Raw genomic sequence first — 22,032 nt, forward strand, 5'->3', positions numbered from 1 at the left:
TCTGTCAAGGGCTTAGGACAGCACCTAGCACGTGGTGAGTTCTGGCTGTTGTAAGTTGTGATGTTTCAAAGCTTGTGCAGTTCCACAGCCTGTTCTTCCAGGCTCCCTGCTGAGGTGACAAGAGGACCCTCAGGGACTTGTGCTCTCTGATTTTATTGCTAACATCCCCCCACTATCCTCTGATGCCCCCTAAGAACCCTCTTCCCACAGAAGAGTAAACTGAAGATGAACTCAGTGCCCTCTTTGCAGTAAGACCAGTTCCTCTGTCTCAGGTCCCTTGGCTCTGAGAAAGTAAAACCAGACACAGCTCTCCTCCCAGGAATGAACAAAACCCACTTGGAATCTCCTGTTTCTGCCTCAGCGCAGGACTGGGGGTCATTTTACCTGTGTTCTCTTTCTTGATTCTCCCAGCACTCCTGACATGGAGGGAAGGAATTCCCATTGTATGGTTCAGGATGCTGAGGCTCAGAGAGGTTGTGTAACATTGCCAAAGTCGAACAGCATTGTGTGGTGCAGCCAAGGTGAGAACCAGGCCAAGGTGAGACTCAGCGCCTGTCTGCACCTGGGTTCTATCCCAGTTCTCCTGAGTGATCTCAGCACCTCTCTTGACATCTGACTCTCAGTGTCTTCATCTGGAGAATGGGGATAATACTAGTGCCTCCCTCCTAGGTTATTGTGAGGCTTAAAATACTTAATTTGAATATGTAAAGCCTTGTCATCATCAATATTATTGGTATTTATTATTAGTATGGATAGAAAGTCCATCTACTGCCCAGGCAAGTTTTCCCCAGTGAAGCTTGAGTCCGCGAGGCTGACTTGGGCTGATCCTTAATCCTCTCCAGCCCCTGTGGTTCCGTAGCTGTAAGAGACGATGTACTCTCTCCCTAGAAAGTCTGAGACTATTTGTCATTCTGCTTCCTGTCCCGCACTGATTCACAGCAATGGCAATAATGTTGAGAATCCAAAATAGCAGCAAGGATGAGCGATGCCTGCCTTGGTGGTTGTGTTATTTGCTTTCCTTTTTCTCTGAAGGCCAATGGGAGGTTTAATTTATTTGTCTTTCACTAAATTTGCCAGTCTACTTGCCACTGACCCCATTGCCTAATATATGATATAGTCAGGGCCGTATATAACCCAAGGAGGGGTCGTTAAATGAGTTGATGAAGGAGACTGCCAGTCAGCCGGCAATTCCTCGCCTGTTGTAATAAAGATGTCAGTCCCTGAATGGATGGGGCCGTGACTCGGGGAGCCCAGAGGTGCCCATAGGAAGGAGAGACAATAGCCCCAATGACAAGGACCCAGCCCTCGCCCTCTGCTGGGACACCCTGACATCCAGCAGCCAGGGCAGCCCTCCAAGGATGGGAGGAGCTGGCCAGATACTCCCCAAGCCAGGGTAAGACCCCAAATGCAGAAGGCCAAGTGGGCATAGTGATGCCATTGACACAAAACAATGACCATATATTCAAGCACTTTGTGAAGTGTCTCACTATTTTGTTTTAAAACAGCTGCATAAATAATGCCATAAAGTTGTCTTCGTATGAAGAATGAAAACAATGCAAAGGACTGTAGAATAAAAAAGGTCGGTCCCTCCCTGTCTCTGCCCAGATCGCTCTGCCCTCAAAAGTGACCATTGTTAGAGGTGATGTTTATTACAATTGATGAACCAATATTGATACACTGTTTTTAACCAAAGTCCATGGTTTCCATTAGGGTTCACTGTTGGGGTTGTACATTCTGCTGGTTTGGGCGAACATTTGATGCCATATTCCACCATGCCAGAATCATCTGGGTAGTTTCAATGCCCAACAGGCTGGGTGTTTTTCTCTTAAACTTTTCAGTTTGAAGTAGTTATAAACTCATGGGAAGTTGTAACAATAATCCATAGAGTCCTGTGCACCCCTCTCCCAAAGGTGGCATCTGTAGAGTGGCAGTACTTACCCAAACCAGGAGATTGATGTCAGTGTGTCCCTGTAACCTAGCCTCAGTCCTTATGGTCAGGCCTTGAAAAACTGTATTTAGGCACATCTGTGTACATTTGCATAACAAATATGTAGGGTGTTTGGTGCTGTTTTGACACAGATGGGTTCACACCATCTCTGCTTCTATACCCTTTGCCTTTTTCATGTCATAGTGCATCTTCAACCTCTTTGCATGCTGGCTCATAATGATGTCCCAGATTCTCTTTGTTGATTGCAGGGGCTTACCCAGAATGGGTGGCCTCCCTTTATGTAGCAGTTCTCTGTTGATGATCATTCAGGCTGTTTCCTACTTGTTGGTGTCTGAACGATGCCACCCTGAACATCTGTGTATGTAGAGACTGTACTCACGAGTGAGCATTTTGGAGGCATGATCTCCTGGACATAGAACTGCTGGATCAAAGGGTCTGTTTACGGTTACATGTCAGTGAATAGGGCCCAATTGCCTTCCCCTGGGTGTTTATCGGGTTGGCTTATTTAACCCTCACGAGCCTATGGAGTATGTAGTGCTGTTGTCATTTCCATTTGCAGGTGGGGAAGCCAAGGCTCAGAGAGGTGAAGTCACTAAGTCAGGGTCACACCTCTCTAAGTGGCACAAAGCTGGACCTTCTGCCTGCCACACACTGTATCACTGGGGGTCAGAGGAAGGCTTGGCATTTCAAACTGGACCTGCTTTCTCCAGTTTAGGGACACTATTTCTGTCCACCACTCCAAAACACATCCTCAGCCTGCCCTCCGTTGCTCCTCTGAGCTGACTTCTGTCTCCACCAGTGAAGCATGCAAAGGAGCTGAAGGCAGTTTCTCATCAGCAGTTCTTCTCTGTGGCTCAGCACTCAGCCTCACTCCTCCAACTGAGAGGGGCTTCTTCCTCCCCATTCTGCACCCCAACTGCACACTTGTAACAAGGGGCTTAGAGCTCAGAGTACACGTGCCTCCCCTACATTTTCCCCAAGAGAGCTGATTAGGGTTGGTGTCTGCACCCCAGCTGGCTGGGATCAGCACTGCTTATTTCTTCAGGCTCTGGGTTAAGGGACATCAAGAGTTGTCAAGTCAGGGGGAGCAAGACACCCGCCGTTTCGGCCTGGATGGCTTCTCTGTGCAGAGAGCCTTGGATGGCAAGCTCAGCCTCCCATAGCCTCATCCTACCCAGGGAACACCTCCTTGCATGACTGCAGAGGACATCCCTGTGGGGATGCAGATCCATGTGCTAAGGGGCGGCTGAGAGGGTGGCCAACCTGAGCCCCTCGTTGCCCAGGGTAGGGATCACACGGCAAAGCTGCAGGGAGGTGGAACTAAAAGCCATGTCTCTGGGCTCCTGGGCCATTGCTGCATTTATTCTGCTCAGAACCCTCCTTTTCCCCTTCCTCCCTTCCCACCTTCATCTTTTCCTTCCTCCCTCATTTCTCTCCTCTTTCCTGTCTTCTCCTCTGTACCTTTGGGATGACAGACCCTTGGCTGCCCTGGGACAACACCCTCACATTCCAAGAGAAAATTTCCATCTGATCAAGGGAGATAGACCCAGACAAGTGCATTGATGATGCCAAAGAAAACTGTAGTCAGGAGGAACCCAAAGTTTAGAGTGGTCAGCCCCACCCAAGGGGTCCTCAGGCTGGGGCCCTTGAGCTGGGTCTCCAAAAACTGAGACGAAATGAGAGAGGATGCTCCAGGCGGGTGCACCTCAGTGCGCAAAGGCATGGTGGCTTGAGCAAGGCTGGGACCTCTGGGTCCCACTGCGAGGCGCCCACCCAAGTGCCCTTGCCCTGGTGCTGTGCTACTGAAATGGGATCGGGTTAGAAGAGGATTGATTTTTAGGTACAACCTAAAGATTTCCTTGATCTGAACTTGGACCCAGCACCCCTGAGGCCTGTTCACTCCCATGCACTGTCCCACCTGCTTGCTTTCCCGTGGCCACAGGCCCTGAACCCTCTGCCCTGGCCCGGCTGGTGGCTTGGCTCCCTGCCTGACAGCCAGTGCCGGCGGGCTCATTCTGGGCCATGGGCAAGGATTTATTCTGCGTTTTCTGAGCATGTTGAATTCATTCGTTAAGCTGGCATGGCTGCTCTGGATTATAAACAGGCATATTTTAAAAATCCCACAAAATCCCGAAGTGGCCGATGCCAGAAGGTGTCACACACTGGAAGCCCCACACCTTGGGAGGGTGGGGCAGGGGGGCTGGAACACCTGGGGACCCAGGTCAAGCCACTCACTTGCTGGGTGGCTCTACAAAAGCCTCTCCCCTCTTCTTGGTCTGTTTCCCGTAAATAATAACAGCAGCTGATACTTACCTAGAGCTTACCGTGTGCCAGGCACAGTTTTAAGAGCTTTGGCCATCTCAGCAATCCCATGGAGTCGGCTCCATTACTCTGTTTTACAGATGAGGAAACTGAGGCTCAGAAAGGGGAAAGGATGGGCCTGACGGGAATGGATTAGATGCTCTTGGAGGTCTCTCTCAGTCTGGATCACCAGAAATTCCATCAGCCAGTTGTTGGAAGGGAGACAGTGAGAACACACTTGCATGGGCCTGGACTCACCATTCAGAGTCTGAGTGTAACACTGCTACCGGCAGTAACGATGATGATGATGGAATTATTAACTGTTACTATTTACTGAGAATGCACTCTGCCAGGTAGCTTATATAGACTATTTCATTTAAACCTCATAACCCTGTATGGTAGGTCACACCCATTTTACTGATGTCAGTGGAGGCTCAGAGGGGTAAAATAAGTTATCTGAGGTCATGGGCTTGGGAAGGGCAGAAGCCTAACTTGGAACTGAGCAGTTCTGTCTTTCAAGCCTTTCTGCCTGTTCTTTATGCCACATTATGCTGCACGGTTCATGGCGTCATCAATGAATGGAATTAGTAATCATGCCTTTTTGCATGGGGGTTGTACTGATGACATTAAGTGCCTAGAACATAGTCAGGTATGTAGTGAATGCTCAGGAAACACCAGCTATATTGAGCTTTCTTTGGGCCCCAGGAAAAAGCTTCCAAAGGGGATGGCTTGATGGGTTGAGTGACCCCTGCTCATCCTGCCTTGGTGAGGGACATTGAATGTGGAAAGAGCACTGGACTGGGGGCCAGCCAGGGCTGGATTTGGCCCTGGCTTCTGCCTCACGAGACGTGTGGCCTCAGGCAAGTCACTCAGGGACCTGCTGCTGGTCCTACCCCGGAGCCTTTGCTCCCGCAGGACCCCCGTGGGGCACCTTCTGGCTGAGATCTCCCTGATAGCTCTGCTTCTCAGCTCGCGTCGCTTGCTCTGGGGACAGTCCCAGGCATCTTCACATCTAATGTCTCATTTCAGCCTCAAAACAACCCTGTGGGAGAGGAGCCACCCATTCTACAGATAGGGAAACTGAGGCTCAGCGCGGTGAGGTCTTGCAGTCAGCCTGAGACTGTCTTTGGGTGTCGAGGCTCCAGTTCTTTCCACAGGTCCCCACCACCTGAAAGATGTCACGTCAGCCTTTCCCCTCCTGCATCTCGATCAAATTAACTCAGGAGACCCCTCCCCAGGTTCGCCTTCTCTGGCAAATTCCCAGCGCTCACTGGCGTACTAAGGATTCCGAGAAGAACTGCAGGAAAGCAGTCCCTTGTGCTTGGTTTTCATGCTGACCCGACTGACTTGTCTAACAAGCCCTTTTAGTCCAGAACACCTGCTCATAGTCCCCAGAGCATGGCAAGTGGTGCATCCATTGTCTTTCCAGCTCTTAGAGTGTAGGCATGGTTCCAGTTTGGATTCTGAGCAACTCAGCAACCATTTATAGATGGCTCGTTGGCCAGGCCTTATAGGGAGCATTGACGTGCAGACAGGCAAAGTCCCTGGGGCAGAGGGCATCTTTCTCCAAAGCCAGACAGGTGGAACAATATGTCCAGGTTTGCGGACCTGCCTCAGGGAGACCTGAGGACAAGCAGGAGCCGTAAGAAGCAGGAAGGACTAACAGGGTCATATTTTCCAAGGTTCAACAATGGAACTTCACGGGGTGTCCCTGGGCAGAAAACCACAGCTACCTGAATTAATTGTTCCCTGGGATTTCCTTTCTGATCATTGTCTGCTTTAAGGGCAGAAATCTTGGAGTGTGGTCATAATAATAAGAGTTGACATTTGTTGAGCAGGTCCTGTGCTAAATGATCTATACATAGAACCTCACTGAGACTTTACAAGAACTCCATGGGGGTAGATTCCCATTTTACGGAAGGGGGCACTGAGACTCAGAGAGGTGATATGACTTCCCCAACATGAAGCGGCAGATGTGGGATTCGAACTCAGGCAGTCGGCCTCTGGAGTCCTGCTGCCTTCTCTTGGAGGGGAGAGGAGAGCCGCTTCTCTCTTCCCACAGGTGGCCTCTGCCTTCACAGGCCTGGGAATTGTAAACCTCTGTGTCGGGAGATGCTACCTGGATGCAGCAGTGTTGTAAGTACATCACACAATGTTCAGTAACTCAGCCCCAGCAGGGCTATTGTTAGAGGGAGAAATAACTTGGTTATTAATAAATATAGGAGACCACAGTAACTGATTGCAATTGAACTCATGGTGTGCAGGGAGAAAACAGTCATGTTATTTGTTTCTTTCTCTCTCTTTCTTTGTATTGAGCATAAAGAAAAAAATCTGCCTTTGCGGGTGGATTTGAGCATCTCAGAAGCCGTAGTTCCATTGCTTTCCCTTGCTCCTTTTTTCTCTCATTTGCTTCTTTGTTCATTCTCTCTATTCCAATCCTGGCCTGCCTCTTACCAGTGGAGTGACCTTGCGTAAGTGACCCAGGTGAGGTAATTTGCCCAGGGTCACTGGTTAATTGAGGGCTTTTTCAGCTATACCAGTATTTCCTAAACTAGGGTCTCATCTGCGAGATGCTCTATGAAAGCTGTCTGAGGCCAAACAAGTCTGCAGAAAATGTTCCTTTCTTGGAGATTCATAAGATGTACTTTACAGGCCCTGAGAAGTCCTGAGGTTAAAAAACTTGTTTCACCCAGCGACTGACTTGTATGATACAGGGTTTATTTTTTCCCTGTGTCACTGATGAATGTTCCGTGGAACAACCACTACGAGGAGCCTCTTTGGGAAACTGAGCCGCAGCTGTGTGGCTGCTCAGCCCTGCTGCACCCGCCCCCACCCCATGAAGAGTTCTTGACTCAGCCCTGCCCTGGGGAGCACGCTGGCTGGAGCCAGGCCTCGCCTGAGACGTGCAGATGGCTCCCGAGGAAGAGGCAAAGGCGCAGAGAAAGAGCAGCGTGCCAAGACCTTGTCTCTTTTATCAGAGACAAAGACAACAGGCAGTTATTCTGCTGGCTTGAATAATTTGAAGGGAAAATCAAACCAAACCTTGCTAAGTGTGCTCAGCCTCTGAAGCCGTCTCTTAGCCTCAGCACCTGAGAAGGGTGCTGTTGCTGAGACAAGATTTCAGGGGCAAGATGTCTCATGTAGGAGGTGATCCCAGGAAGCAGAGGGAGGGGTGTGAGGAAGGGAAGTGGGGAAGGGAAGGCAGCCACAAAGGGTGTGTTATCCAGCTGGCTAACACTGTGGGCAACCAGGGGTGTGTGTGGTTCCACTAGGGACCTCTGGGAGGCAGCAGAGAGCAAGCACCTGAGTTACCCTACTCAGAGGTAAGGACCTTCAGTCATTAGTTGAAGGGTGGGGATGATAATTCGTGGCACCTCTAACCTGCTCTGTGCCAGTAGGAGAAAACACCCTAAGCAGGAGATAGCACAGTAAGGCCTCTGGGATATGGGGGAGCAGGGACAGCTCTGCTCTAGGCCCACCCCACCATCTGAACTTGTGTTTCCTTTTGACTTGACCTACAGGGCATGTGTATGCTCAAGTGAAGTCTAAAACAGGATATGTGGGGGTACTAGAGCCGTCCCTAACCCCATACAATGACCTGGGTGTCAGGGGACCTGGACTCAAGGTCTAGTGCGGCCACTGACGTGCTGCGTGACCCAGGCCAGGGCAAGGTCTTCCTTGGTCTTCCTGTGTCTCAGTGGCCTCTATTATAAAACCAGTCCTTAAAAGCTCTCAGCCTGCAGACCTTGCAAGGCAGTGGGAGATCGGTGTAGGTCACACAACTGTCCTCTCCCTCAGTGGGGCCACGCTCAGGTGTGCATCCTCCAGGTCGTGGTGAGATGCACAGATCATTTGCCACTAAGAATAGTAATAGAATTGGTTTTATTATAAAACAGATTCAAGGGTAGGCCATACATGCATTGTATTTATATTAAATCATACGTGCAAAGGCAAATGTGAGGCTGGTGGCAACATACTTTTACATACATCATGGCCCCTAAAGGCGAGCCACCCATTTCCTTTGGGGTTCTGCTGGATGGAAAGCTTGCTTTGTGAGACTCGTGAAAATATGCTCCAATACTCTATGTCATGGGCAATTTTGGAGCTTCTGAGGGATAATTTAAGTGCACTTGATTTTTTGCCTTAGACTCTGACAGCAGAGTGACACTGCCTTGTGAGAGAAGGCCCTCTGCACGGTGCCATGGTTAGGATAGCGGATGCTGAGTCAAGAGGCCCAGGTTCAAATCCTGCCTCTGCCACTTCCCAACTGCATGACCTTGGAAGGTCACCCTCTCTGAGGCTCAGTTTTCTCAGAAGTCAAGTGGTGATATTAATATTGAGCCCAGTGAGGTAAATGGAGCTGCAGGTGCTCAGTGACTGGCCTGGCTGGCATGATGAAATTAAGGGCGCCTCTGTAATACCACTGAGCAATTACATTCTGATATCTTTCTCTTAGGTGGGTGAGACAGAGGAGAGGGGATGAGTAGGGAGCCAGGGAGTGTTTCCTACTGGTCAATATCACATCTTGCATCTTAGAGAAGAAAAAGTAGAGGATCCCTAAATATCAGATGTAAAAGCCCATTTCCCTTGCTAAGCCCCGGGTCCACCCGCCACGGCTCCGGTTTCCCACCAGCAACCTGGGGAATGGCTGGCCGCTCAGTGCACGTGCTGGAAAGGACCAATGCATTTAGTGCTAGGATTGTCCTGGACACAGCATCCTTGCCTCCTGATGGGTGGCAAGAAAGCATCTGGACAGAGTGTGTGATGCCCTCTGGAGGGGGCTAGAGGCAGGGCAGGTGGCTCAAACCCTCCCCACCAAGGAGAGCCTTTGAGGGACCAGCCTGTCTCCCTGTTTCCCGTCTGTTGCCTTGCCCTTCCTGTGTCTCTGCTTCTCTCACTTTCATGTTGTCTTTTATTTGATCCTCCCTGTTAGAGACGCCGTGTCTAGGGCTTGGCTGGCTGGTTCCTCGGGGAGGGGATCCCAGAGTTTCTCCTGAATCTTGGAGAAGGGGTGAGGGGAAGCAGGCAGGGCTGGCCTAAACCCAAGAAACATTCATTCCTTCACTGATTCCTTCCTTCATTTAATCACTCACTTTACAAATGTTTCTTGAGCGCCTTCCCGGGCCAGCTCTGTCCTGAATAGAGCAGTGGCCATCCAGACCTCTGCCCGTGGAGACGGCAGGCGACCGCTACAGTCTCAGGTCAGCGCAGCGGGAGGGGATCCTGGTCTGCCTCGCCCTTACCTCCTGGGACTAGAAACTTGGCCTTGCTGAGTCTGTTCCCCCCATGTGAGTATCTCCGAGGTTTTTTACAAGAGTAAAGGAGTGAGGCAGGGTCTCAGCACCGAGCACAGTATCTGGCACAAAGGACAAGCTCAGCACTTGATGGCTAAGTAAGTGACAGCTTTACAGGAGAGGAAGCTGCCCGTGTGCGTGAGCATTACTTGTACAGGAATCTCCCAACTTCGGTGGCTTTCTGAGGACAGCTTTGTCCCTGGCTTTGGGGTAGGTTGGTAGGAGTCCCTGAGCCCCGGTGTCTGCTTGTCGGTGGGAGAGAAATGACCTCAACTGGCTCAAAATCCCTGGGGTGTGACCTGAATCCAGAGTGCCGCGATTATCGCTGTTGCCCGCATCCTCTGCAGCCTCCAGGGCAGGTGACCCCTGTCAGGATGAATGGCGCCTCTTTACTCTCTGCAGGTGAGGAAGGGAATTGAAATTTCTGGAGCGCCTTCTCAGGGCCAGGTGTTCTGACGGGTGTCTCACACCTAACATTTTCTCACTTAGCCCTCGCAGCCCCAGTGTTTGGGGTTTTATGACTCCATCTTACAGATGAGGGAAATTGAGGCTCAAGAAGGCTGTGCACCCAGCCCAAAGACTGGCAGCTGGGGATGGCAGAACTGGGAACTGGACCCAGGTCCTGTCAGGTCCAAGGTCCATGTTCTCATTTGCTCCCTTTCTCCCTGCCTCGGGTGCCGCCTCAGGGTTCTCATCCTCCGCTGAGGACGCTTTTGGCCTCCATGTGATCTTGTGCCCTGGCCAGGCTTGGGGAGCTGGAAGCAGAAAGGTGTTTTGCTGGCAGAGCTCCCTGTGTGCCTCCTGGGGGTCACCAGCAGGACGCTGCTCAGCACAGTTGGAAGTATCCCCCTTGGCAGCAGGATTTAGAGGGGCTGCCTGAGTCCATTCACTGCTCCCTGTGTCAGAAATAGCGCCCATTGGTTCTCTTCAAGTTCTCCCCAGCTCCTGGGGCCACAGAAGGTCATGCAGGTGCAGTATGGGGCAGTATTTTAGAGAGCGGCAGTGAGGGCTGATGGGGCAGGAGAGGGTCAGGACATCGTCCACCTGGAAGTTCTTGTCTATTTAATTCACTCTCAACCCCCAGCGTTGGAAGTAAGTGTCATTCAGGGCTAATAGTCTTTAACTTCTCTTTCTGATGCTGGCTAATCTCCCTTTGAAACAGAGAGCAGACCTTAAGCTCCCAGGTAACTTGATGTAATTAGGATCTAAAGATATTTTTGTGCTCATACTGTATTTAATTCTACTTTGTGACAAGTGATAATGGTGTTGGTTGGCAAACTGGCCCCAGACACGGACGGCGGGGAGAGACCGAAGAAAGAGGCCACTCCAGATGGGCAGGTGGCAGTTTAATAAGCAAGGGGACTTACATATCAGGCTTTTCTTGGGCAGCCACAGGATGAGTAGATCTCCAAACCTGCCCACCAGGATCTTAAAAGTTTCTAGAGGGGACTTAATGTGGTTCAGTTGGTGTCATGAGACCATATTCAGTCCAGGTGGTCTCAGCACCACATCACCGTCCGAAGCCTGTGTCCTTAAAAAGGGCTCCCACTGTGGACGCTGTGGGCAGGAGGTACATTTTAAGGACGGGGGAGGGGGTGCCGAGCCTCTGGTTGCCGGGGGCCAGCCCCCAGTCAGCCTGCAGTCCTGCCTCTTGATTACCGCTCTGAACCAGTGGGTTCTCATTTAACCTAGTGCTGTGACATTTCCTTTCACAACTATTTAAGTGAAAAAGATAAAAGAGCCCATTGAAAGAAAATCTAATCCAGGGTTGCAGGGATATGGAAAATTTCCTAAAGGTGGTACTTGAAGGCTGATTAGGGGAGCAGTAGTTCTGCCACTTAATATCAGTCTGATTTCTGCTGACTTGTGAGTCAGTTTGCCCATCTATAAAATGTGGATGATAACACTGCTTACTAGGACTCTTGTGAAGATTTAATAATGATGATGATAATAATTTGAGCTTTTTCCCTGAGTCACACGCGGAACTCCAATGCAGGCTGACTCCAAAAGCCAGGAGCTGAACAAAGATGACATATTGAATGAAATGGGGTCAGTGACTGGTGACACTTCATCACCACCATCATCGTCACATTCTTTATCATTTTGAAAGTGGCAGGGCTAGTTTATTAGCCACATCACCTCTCTGAGACTCAGTTTCATCACCCAGAAAATGGAGGTAAAATGATGTCCTTGTGATAATCAGAGCTGGGTCCGGACACATAGGAGGACCTCAATAGGCAGTGGCTGTTTGGGGCCCCTCAGGGACCTGGGACCAGAGCTCCTCCATGGTGGAAACTGGTGAAGTCCCAGATAAAGCCTTTTTCCAAATTTCCCTTTTTGCCTTAAACCAGGCTGATTCTTCAGCACGTCTGTTTGAAGACGTGCATCCTAATGATCTTTGTGTTGCACTGGAAAATACGTTGGCAGCTGTCACACTTATTTCAAGGCATGAAACACATTGTTAGGAAAGATAAGAGATGGGGGAAAAGTGTTTAAGGATGGCACTGTTATTTGTTTTAATAAGTCATATTTTTAAATTAGCGTTACAAAATTAATTCCTAACCACTGTAGAAAATTTGGAAAATAGAAAATCCCCTTACCTAGCAGTGATTGTTAATATTTGGCTATCGTTCCTTATTACGATTTCTTTTTATAGCCATTTGGGATGATTTACACGGTTCATATCATACTGTAGTGTGGTTTTCTATTTCATTTTTCATTTAACGTTTGATGGAAAGCATGGTCCATGTTGTGCAAAGTCTTTGTTGCTGATTTAAGTGGCGTTATAATGGTCCATAGAGTGACTTCTCTTTGCTTCTTTAGCCTCATCTGGTTTCTCCTCTCCCCTGCTTATTATTCCAGCCACCTGGCTTCTTGGTATTTCTCTAACACACATCTTGCTCATTTCTACCTCAGGGCCTTTGTACTGCCTTTTTCTACCACTAAAGCTCTTCCCTGGGTCTTTATGCAGCCGGCTTCTTCTCACCTTCTACAACTTAAACGAGATTCACATTCTCTCTGACCACCACAGATTTCAGAGCAACTCCCCTGGTTTCTCTTGATATCGTTTACCCAGTTTAATTTTCTCTTTCTGAAGGGAGAACACTTTATCATTTTATCGTCCTGAAATTACCTGATTTATCTGTTTACTTGTTTATTGTCTCTAGATTGTAATAGACTGTAAACTCCATGAAGGCAGGTATCTTGTCTGTTTGCTCATTGTTGATTCCCAGCGCCTAACATAGTGCCTGTCATATAGGAGCTTAATTAACATGTTTTGAATAAATGGATGGGTGGTGAGATGGTTGGATGTGTGGCTGGGTGGGTAGTTGAATGGATAGGTAGGTAGGTGGCAGAGGGGAGTGGATGGTAGATGGATCGATAAGTATATATATGGGTGGATAAGTCATACTTCTACTAACCATTCCCTAATTCTACATTCAGGGTGTTCCCCTTGATAATTTGAATTGCTGTGAAAAAGCGAATAATGCAGATGTCAAAGAAATAGGATAAACATGCCTCTAGGAGAACATGACCCCTGCCTGGGGACATCTGCTGGGGGCCCAGGCTGGGCAGTTTCTCAGGCTCCCTGTTGAAGAGGAGTGGCCTGAGGCTGGGGGGCGGTGAGAGTCTCCAGGGTCCTCATGTAGGTCCACCCACTGCATTCCCAGGACCTCACCACCATGCTTCTGCTCTGTCCCTTGTGCAGTGGGCCGGAAGCAGTTCATGCGGTTTGAGTGTGCAAACCACGCAGCCGAGGCCCTGGGCTGCGAGTATGAGGAGCTGAACACAGCCACCTTCAAGCACCACCTGCGACAGATCATTGAGCAAGTGACGTCTGGGCCCAGTCGACGGGGCCCCGAGGATGAGGACACTGGCTCAGGTACTGCCCTGCTGCCTCTCTGGGTGGCCTTGGGCCCCGCTGGGCAGCCCCTGGGATTCTCCAGCATCTTTTTCCCTATTCCCCAAGGGCTCATCTAGGATCCACTATAGGCAGACCGTCCATGTGCAGGCAGGTCCTGGTGGGTGGGAAGGGGCATTGTTCCTGCCTGCGTGGTACTTATGGTCAGATAGTTGGCTCTGTCTGGAGTCACGGGGCTGCTAAAACCCAAAGGGGCCCCTGTGCGGTGGAGAAGGGGCACTGCAGGGCCCAGGGATCAGGGCTTCTCCACTGGGTTTTATGTTTGCTGAGCCACCACTGCGCAGGGGGAAGACTGACCTTCCGGTCTGAGGAATAGAAGTAGGCGAGGGTGGCTGGAGCGTGATGTGGGGTCCAGCTCGTGTAAGCATCCAAAAACTAAGGTGTTTATTCTCAGACAGGTGGGAAGCCTGCAGGGCATAAGCAGGGAAATGTTCTGCTTTGACTCATTTTTCATGAAGCTGAGTCTAGAGGAAGATTAGGGGATGAGAGGGAGAGGAAGGGGCACCCAGGAGGCTGTACAAGTCCCCCTGGTGACATGAGGGTGGCTGGACAAGGGGCGTGGTGGTGGAGCTGGGATGAAGTGGACATGATCAAGGTCTAGTTCATACATGGAGATGATAGCGTGGGTCCTGAGGGACAGCAAGGGACCAGGGCAGCTTCCAGGAGTTTGGCCTGAGCAGCTAGAGGAACGGGGGTGCGCTGAACAGATGTGGGAAAAAGCAGGAGGCTTTCTACGGCACCCGTGGAATGTGAGCTGCTGAGTCCCAGGTCTGCAGCCCTGGCCGGCCAAACACGTCGGGTGCAGACGGTGAGGGCAAAGGGCCCACTCGGTGCCCCAGGGCCTCTGAGAGCTGTCGGGAGTAGCTCCCCTGGAGGCTGCAGAGTCTGGGAGTTGTGGGGAGCACAGTCGGAGCTGCGGTTCTGGGGCCCACCTCTTAGAGGCCTCTTGGGGCTGCTCTACCTTCTAGGACCTTCAGCTTGATGCCTCACGCTATTCGGATTCACTGTCCATTTATGGTTCCTTCAGTTGCAGGTGTGAGTCTGCTTATGGGTGCCCCTCTTCTCTGAAACACACAGACATACGCACACATGTACCACCTGCACATACATGTATACACACATACAACCACACAGTGTGCTCATGTGCACACATGCTATACACACACACCACATGCCCAAACACATGTAACACACCCATGTGCACACACAGGCCCCTACACATACTGCAAACATGCACACATGTGTGCAGCACATTCATAGACAGAAACACCAAACATATGCACATGGATAGACACTACACATCACAGACAGTGCATGCACCACACACAGCCACAAACATGTTCAAGACCAATACCACCTAAATGTACACACACATAGCACACATGTGCATAGCACAACACACACAAGCACAGGCACATGCACACACTGCTTTGTGCGGCTGAGTCAGGCTGAGGTCTCAAGGGTAGATGCTAAGCAGGAAGGGACTAGCAGGCTTAGGAGAGATGCTGGGAAGCAGTGGGTTGCCTAGCAACAGCCCAGGTTGGGGGTGAAGTTAAAGGAGGGATGGAAAATGCTTGGGGGTTGCAGTGGGCTGCCTGGAATGTGCAAGCAGATCTGTTTTTCCAGGTGCAAGTGCGTGCAGATGTGGAGACTGTGTTTCCAATTCTGCGGATGCAATGAAACCTAGGGTCGGGGTTTGTGATCTGACCCTTCCTCTTCCCCCGAACTCTTCACTCTTCTTTGTTAAATGCACCCTAATCGATGCTGGTTATTTTAATGGGTCCAGAGTGTGTGTGTGTGTGTGTGTGTGTGTGTGTGTGTGTTTAAGCAAAATTGAGACCACAACTATAATAATAGTTCTCTAAGCTTTTTTTATTCCTCCTAACATTTTAGGTAGGTGTTTTCCATCTCATACCATGTTCTTCTACACCCGACTTGAAACATTCCTTTGTACAGACAGACCTGTAAATTATCTAACCCATTTGCTATTGTCGGACAGTCAAGTGGTTTCAAAAAAGTGGTTTTTGCCAATTTAATCAACACTTGGGAGAACATATGTACCCAGAAATCTTTGTTTCTCTGAATATTTCATTAGAAGAAAAGCCTGAGAGTAAAATTATTAGGTCCAAGTATATGAACATTTTATGGCTTCTGAAATAAAACTGCCAACCTTCCCTCCAGCAAGAATGCCTCCAGAAAGCATTTACAGAGTGCCCACTCTGTGCCGGGCCCTGGGGACTTGGAAGCCCACAAGCCCCATCCTTAGGGCACTGCCAGCCTGGCCGGGGAGGCACAGTGAGTAAGATCACCACGGAAGCAAACATACGCTGTGGTCAGGGCTATCAGTCAGGCAGATTTGTTCTCCTGTGTCTGGCTTATTGCACCAGCATAATGTCCGCCACCTTCATCTGTGTTGTAGCGAATGGCAGATTCCCTTCTTTCTTAAAGCTGAATAATATTCTAGATGCTCCCATTAACATCAGGAATCTTAAAAAGTCAAGAGAGAAGCAGAGAGTGGAATGGTGGTTACCAGGGGCTGGAGAGAAGGGACAATGGGTGATATCGATCAAGGGGTACATAGTTTCACTTATGCAGGATGAATTAATCCTAGAGCATAGGTGAATAAGTAGATTAATAAGATCAGTAGATGACTAAGTCTAATGTACCTGCCTAACAATACCGTATTGCATACTTAAATAAAATTTTAGAGGGTAGATCTTATGTTAAATGTTCTTATCTCACAGACACACACACACACACCAGGAGGGAGGGAGGAAACTTTTAGAGGTGATGGTTCCATTTATGGCATTATTTATGGTGATGTATACTTACCTTCAAACTCAACAGGATGTATACATTAAATAGGTAGGTAAGCTTTTTGCATATCAATCGTACCTCAATAAAAAGATTAATTAAAAAAAGGAAGCAAGGTTTAGCTGGGAATTGGCCTGCTATGGTGGTGGTCAAGGCAGGCTTCCCTGAAGAGGTGACACTGGGCTGAGCCCTGAGGGATGAGCAGGAGAGCACGTGGGAGAGGAGGTAGGGCCAGGTTCCACCAACACCTGTAGGTCCTGATAAGACGCTTGAACTTGATCCTAAAAACGTGGTTATGTACTTTCAGCAATGGAGGGGTGTGTGTGTGGAAGAGGGGTTCCCTAGCCACAATGCCTGTGAAGAGTTATCCTTGGCCCCAGGCAGGGACCTGACCGTGGGGACCGTCCTTTCCCTCTTTCCCATTCCAGAGCTCAAGATGACCGGCGTGGAGTGTGTGGAGGGCATGGCCTCGGGCCTGTACCAAGAGCTCTTTGCTGCCGTGGTCTCCCTCATCAACAGGTAAGGGCAGCCTTCCTGGGCACCCAGGTAGCCTCTTTGCGGGCACACAAATGAGCCCAAGCATGGGGCAGCTTAGTGGACAGGGTATTTTTTTTTTTTTGAGCCAGGAAGTGAGCGTTTGAGCTACAGAGTGTTGGGTTTAATTCCATGGTGGCCACTCAAGGCACAGTAGGTCCCCTCCCTGACACCCCTTCCACATATGTAAAGTAGTTCTATCTCCCGGGGTCATGGCGAGGATCAAAACATGGGTGAAATAGGTGAGGGGCCCAAAAGGGCATGGGATCTCAATCATAGTATAGTCCTGAGGATGAAAGTACAGCCTAGGGAATATAGCCGATAATACTGTGACATCTTCTGTGTTGACAGACAGTAACTACATTGGTTGGGGGAGCATCTAATAATGTAGATAAACTGTGGAATCCCTATGCTGTGTACTTGAAACCAACATAATATTGTATATCAGCTGTACTTCTAATTTAAAAAAATGTATTTAAATAACTTCCAAGTAGTGATCATGAAAATACCAACAATAAAAGCTAGCGATTTGGGGGTACCAAGTGAGGATCAGGGTCTGCACTGATTGTTCCACTCCCCTTGTGTCATTTAATATTCACATCAGCCCCTTTGACAGATGGGACAACTAAGGCATGGAGAGGTGAAGCTGGGATATGTTCCCACCTGGGGCCATCAGGTGTCCTTGAATAACCCGCCACATTGCTGTCAACCATTTATTTTTCTGTGGGGCAATGGGGAGCAGCCAGGGTAGCATTTTTGGGCCAGGATGTGTCTTTCCAAAATGTGTCTATGGGGCTGCAGGTACCTGGAACCTCTTTTTTTTTTCTCACATGTGAACAGTGCTCTGAGCTCGCCCTTGGAAATCTTTAAGTGATTTCATTAGGGCTGATCCAGAGCCCCGGCAAGAGCTTCCCTCCCTCCCCTTGGAAAGCCGGAGGTGTAATTAGGCTTCCAACATCCAGTTAAGAGGAAGAGGCCGGTACATAGCAACTGAGCAGCCCAGTCCTCCAAGGCGGCTGTGGACACGGAATCAAATCCTTCTCGTTGCTGTAGTAATTACCACCGGAGGCTGCAGACACATGATCTTGAAACCAAGGGGAGTGTGTGTGCCTCAAGGGAGGAGAACTGTCCATGGGAAATGAACGGCCCATGGAGGAAGCCGTCTCAGCCCACAGGGGGCAGCTGCTTCGTAGCTTGGTGCTTAGAACCCACATCCGTAGAATGGGTGTATTGGTGACAGCAATAGCTACTACCCCACCATTTCTGAGCACCTAGCAGGCATCTGGCTTTCTCAACATTAAGTGACTTAATATTCATGCGTGTCTATGCAGTGGCAGATCATACTGACCCCACTGTATAGATGGAAAATAGTGGTAAGTAACGGAGCAGAGCTGAAGTTCCAGCCAAGGGCCCTCCAAGGCATATAGTCGACCATGCTTGTGATAAGCTTTGCAGGTGACATTCACTGAGCACTTACCATGTGGCCAGCCTTCAAAGCCCTGGATGTCTTATCATGTCCAACCCTCCTGACAGCCCTGAGTTGTCTGCATCAGTAACCCTTTCACAGCAAAGGCACAGAGAGGTCAGGCAACTCTCCCAAGATACACAGCCCCTCCATTCAGAGTGACAGTTGGAGTCTGTGACTGTCTCTGCATCTCTTACCTCCTGCATTTTTCTGTGGATAATCCCTTCTCTGTCCAGCCGATAGATTCATTAAGAGGACCAAGGAGATGCCAGCTTAAAAAGGTTTTGTAAACAGAGTCTCTGAACGAAATTGTTTTCCTATTGCACTTCTTGTCACCAAACAAGAAAAGGAGGCCCTAGTCTAAGGGCGTCCCTTTTGTCAATGCAATTCCCTTCCTAGGAGGCATCCTAGGGAAGCTCTGTGAATATGAACCAGGGAACATGTAGGAACACTTCTAACTTTATAGCCAATTTGCTGTGTGACCTTGGGCAAGTTATTTCTCTACTACTCTGGGCCTGGTGGAGAGAAGGCATTTCCTGAAGGCCTGCTGTATCCAAGGGAGGCACTTTCCATATTTTAACTCCTTTGATTCTTACTGCAGCCCCTGGGATCATCTACTCATCCCCACCATCATTTAACAGTTGGAGAAACCCGTACTCACAGAGGTTGAGTAACCTGCCCAAGGTCACACAGCCTGTAAGTGGTGAGCCTGGTTTTGAATCTAGATCTGCTGGATCCCCAGCCCCAGCAGGAATGCTGCCTCAGTTTCTCCATCTCTGTGATGGGAGAGTGGGAGGCTTGGACCAGCAAGCAGGGCTCTAAGACCCCGTGTCGTCTCCGGGCCTCTCTCCTCTCTCCCCAGGTCCTTCTTCTCCCACCACCTCTCCATGGCCTCCATCATGGTGGTGGATGGTCCGGGCTTTCAAAACCCCCGGCACCAAGGCAAGGACAGGGCCGCCACCTTCGAGGAGCTGTGCCACAACTATGCTCACGAGCGCTTGCAGCTGCTTTTCTACCAGCGGACGTTTGTCTCGGCGCTGGAGCGGTATCGGGAGGTATGGCGGCTGGAGTGGGGTGTTCTCCGGGGCTCAGTGGGCGATGTGAGGCCGGACAGGAGCCCAGCACTCTGTTGTCCCAGGAATCTTTGGCTTCACCCTGTTTGGCCACTGAACAAAAACCTGGACTTCGGGCCTGGGTCCCCCATTCCATCTGTGGCCCCCTATACTCTACAGTCCAAAAATCCCAGGGAACTTGGGGCTCCCAGGCCTTGCTCCCATGGCTGACCCTCCTTTGGGGTGACCTACTCCTCCTCGCCTGCTTCACCAGAGCCGAATCCTCCTCTAGCTTGTACCTTGCATCTTGCCCGTGGGGGCCCTTCAGGCTCCTTTACTGGGTGACACAATGGGCTTGCGCACTTTGGACTCTCACGGGGCAAGATCTCAACGAAGTCAAAGGGGCAGTGCCTTCCTAGGGGGCATCCTAGAGAGACTCTGTGAATATGAACCAGGGAATGTGTAGGCACACATTCTTGCCAGCCTTTCTTTTCTTGGTAGAAAAATGTTTAAATCGAACTGTAACGTTTACACAGAAGAGTGCGTATATCAGCAGTGTACAGCTTGGTGAGTTTATCCAAATGAGCCTGCTCATGGGTGTGCCATCCAGGTGAAAAGCAGGACACTGCCAGCATCACAGATGCCCCTGCCAATATGTACTCCCTCCTTCCTCCCTGAAGGGGACCCCTTTGACTCCAGCAAGTGCTAGTAGCGAAATATTCGAAATGACCATATTGCCTATCAATAGAATAACAGTACTGAAGTTATGGTCAAGTCCTGTATTGGAGCCTGCCCAGCAATAAACATGAAAGCATCAGCAAGGATAAATTTCCAACCATGACACTGAGGAGGCCCAGTGTCTGACTCTTAACTATTGTCCCTTATTGGCTGTGTGGCCTTAGGGAAGTTGCTCTCCCTCTCTGATCCTCTATTTCATAACATGTAACATAGAAATAGCAATAGTCCTATATCAGTTACTATTAGCTACATAAATGTTACATAATGAATGACCCCCAAACATAGTGGTATTAAAAATAACCTTCTGTTATTGCTTATAAGTCTCTGGGTGGCCTGAGCAGCTCTTCTGCCCTTGGCTGGGAGACCTCTTGTAGTCAGGTGCAGGGTGGGTAGGTGGTTCTGCTGGTCTCAGCGGGCTCTCTCTGGTGTCTGGGCGTCAGCTGGCCATGAGCTGACCCAGGCCAGCCTTGGCTAAGATGACTCATCTGGGCTCCAGGCCTGGCCTGTCCTGAGCAGGGAAGCCCAGGCTGTTCCAGTGGGAGAGCAAGCAGATATGTGCAGGGCCCCTTGAGATCTGGACTTGGAACTAGCAGTGTCACTGCTGCTGTCTTCAGTTGGTCACTGCAAGTCCAAGGCTGAGCCCTGACTCAAGGAGTGGGGAAATAGCTTTTGCCTCTTGATGGGGAAAATTGCAGTATCTCTGTGTAAAGAGCATGGGTACAGGGAGGGAGGGAGAATGGGGGTTATTTTTCTAATAATTTTTACCACAGTGCTTAATGGAGCTATTTTGAGCATTTAATCAAGTAGGATAGACAATGCCTCATCTGTACTAGGCATTCAATATATGGGAGCAGCTATCGTATTTTTCTGTAATGTTTTATTTCTGATGATCAAAGTAATGCACGTTCTTTATTAAAAAACTAGAAAGTGCATAGAAGTGTCAGGAAGCAGAAAACACAACCTCTTTTAGCCCACCAGCCAGAGACTGTTACTGCTGTCTGTATTTTATAGCAGTTTTTCCATGCATTGTCTTCTCTGCAGATTTCTGAGACTGCTGCATACATGCTTTTGTTTGCCTCACAGCATTCTGTTACTCACATTTCCTCACTCTGTTTGTAACTCTGAGGAAACGTGCATTTCAGTGGTTGTGTCTGATTCTGTATCAGCTGTCCTCTGGACACTTGGGTGGTTTCCATGATTAAGCCATTATAAACAACACTGTGATGAACATCTCTGTGCATAGACATGTCCAGGCACTTCTGGTTATTTTCATATGGCAACTGTTATTTTCCATAGTTTATGCTTGCTTGTTCCCTCCAAGACTCAGCACTCAGCCCAGCACTTATGAGTAAATATGAGAAAAGTTTGGATTGAATTAGCAGTTCCTGGTAAAAGTCCTCACCAGGATTGCTGGCAACTCTGCAGGATAAATAGTATCAGGATGTTATTGGGACGTTGCTCTTTCTTCTCATGCAAGGTCCAAGGGGTGATGATAAAAACAAACAGCCCTATTAAAAATAGGCAAAGGACTTGACTAGGTATTTCTCCAAAAAAGATACAGAGATGGCCAATAGTACTTAAAAAGATGATCAATGTCACAAATTTGGGGAAATGAAAATGAAAATCACATTGACATATCATTTCGTACCCATTAGAATGGTTATTATTTAAAAAACAAACAGACAGAAAATAACACATATTGGTGAGGATGTAGAGAACTTGGAACCCTGGTGGGAAAATAAAATGGTGCAGCCACTATGCAAAATACTAATTTTTCTCAAAAAATTATAAGTAGAATTGCCATATGGTACAGCAATCTCACTTCTGGGTAGCTACTCCAGGAGAATTGAAAGCAGCGCTCTTTGCAGCCGCCAAAAGGTGGGAGCAACCCGTGTCCATCGATGGATGAACGCATAAACAAACTGTGGTGGACACATTTAATGGAATAATATTCGACCATAAAA

The 22,032-nt window shown here is 49.2% G+C and overlaps 1 protein-coding gene across 8 annotated transcripts in view; it reads left to right on the forward strand.

Annotated features, from left to right (window-relative positions):
* The window catches only part of MYO18B (myosin XVIIIB), a 234,028-nt gene that overhangs the window by 42,395 nt on the left and 169,601 nt on the right, over positions 1-22,032 (forward strand). For all 8 annotated transcript variants that reach the window (XM_073223995.1, XM_073223991.1, XM_073223990.1 and 5 more), the window contains exons 12-14: positions 13,253-13,426; positions 16,708-16,798; positions 19,141-19,333. In XM_073223995.1, coding sequence (XP_073080096.1) covers positions 13,253-13,426; positions 16,708-16,798; positions 19,141-19,333 — 458 coding nt within the window. The remainder of the gene's footprint in view (positions 1-13,252; positions 13,427-16,707; positions 16,799-19,140; positions 19,334-22,032) is intronic.

Source organism: Manis javanica, chromosome 15, assembly GCF_040802235.1.
Source record: "Manis javanica isolate MJ-LG chromosome 15, MJ_LKY, whole genome shotgun sequence".
NCBI lineage: Eukaryota > Metazoa > Chordata > Mammalia > Pholidota > Manidae > Manis > Manis javanica.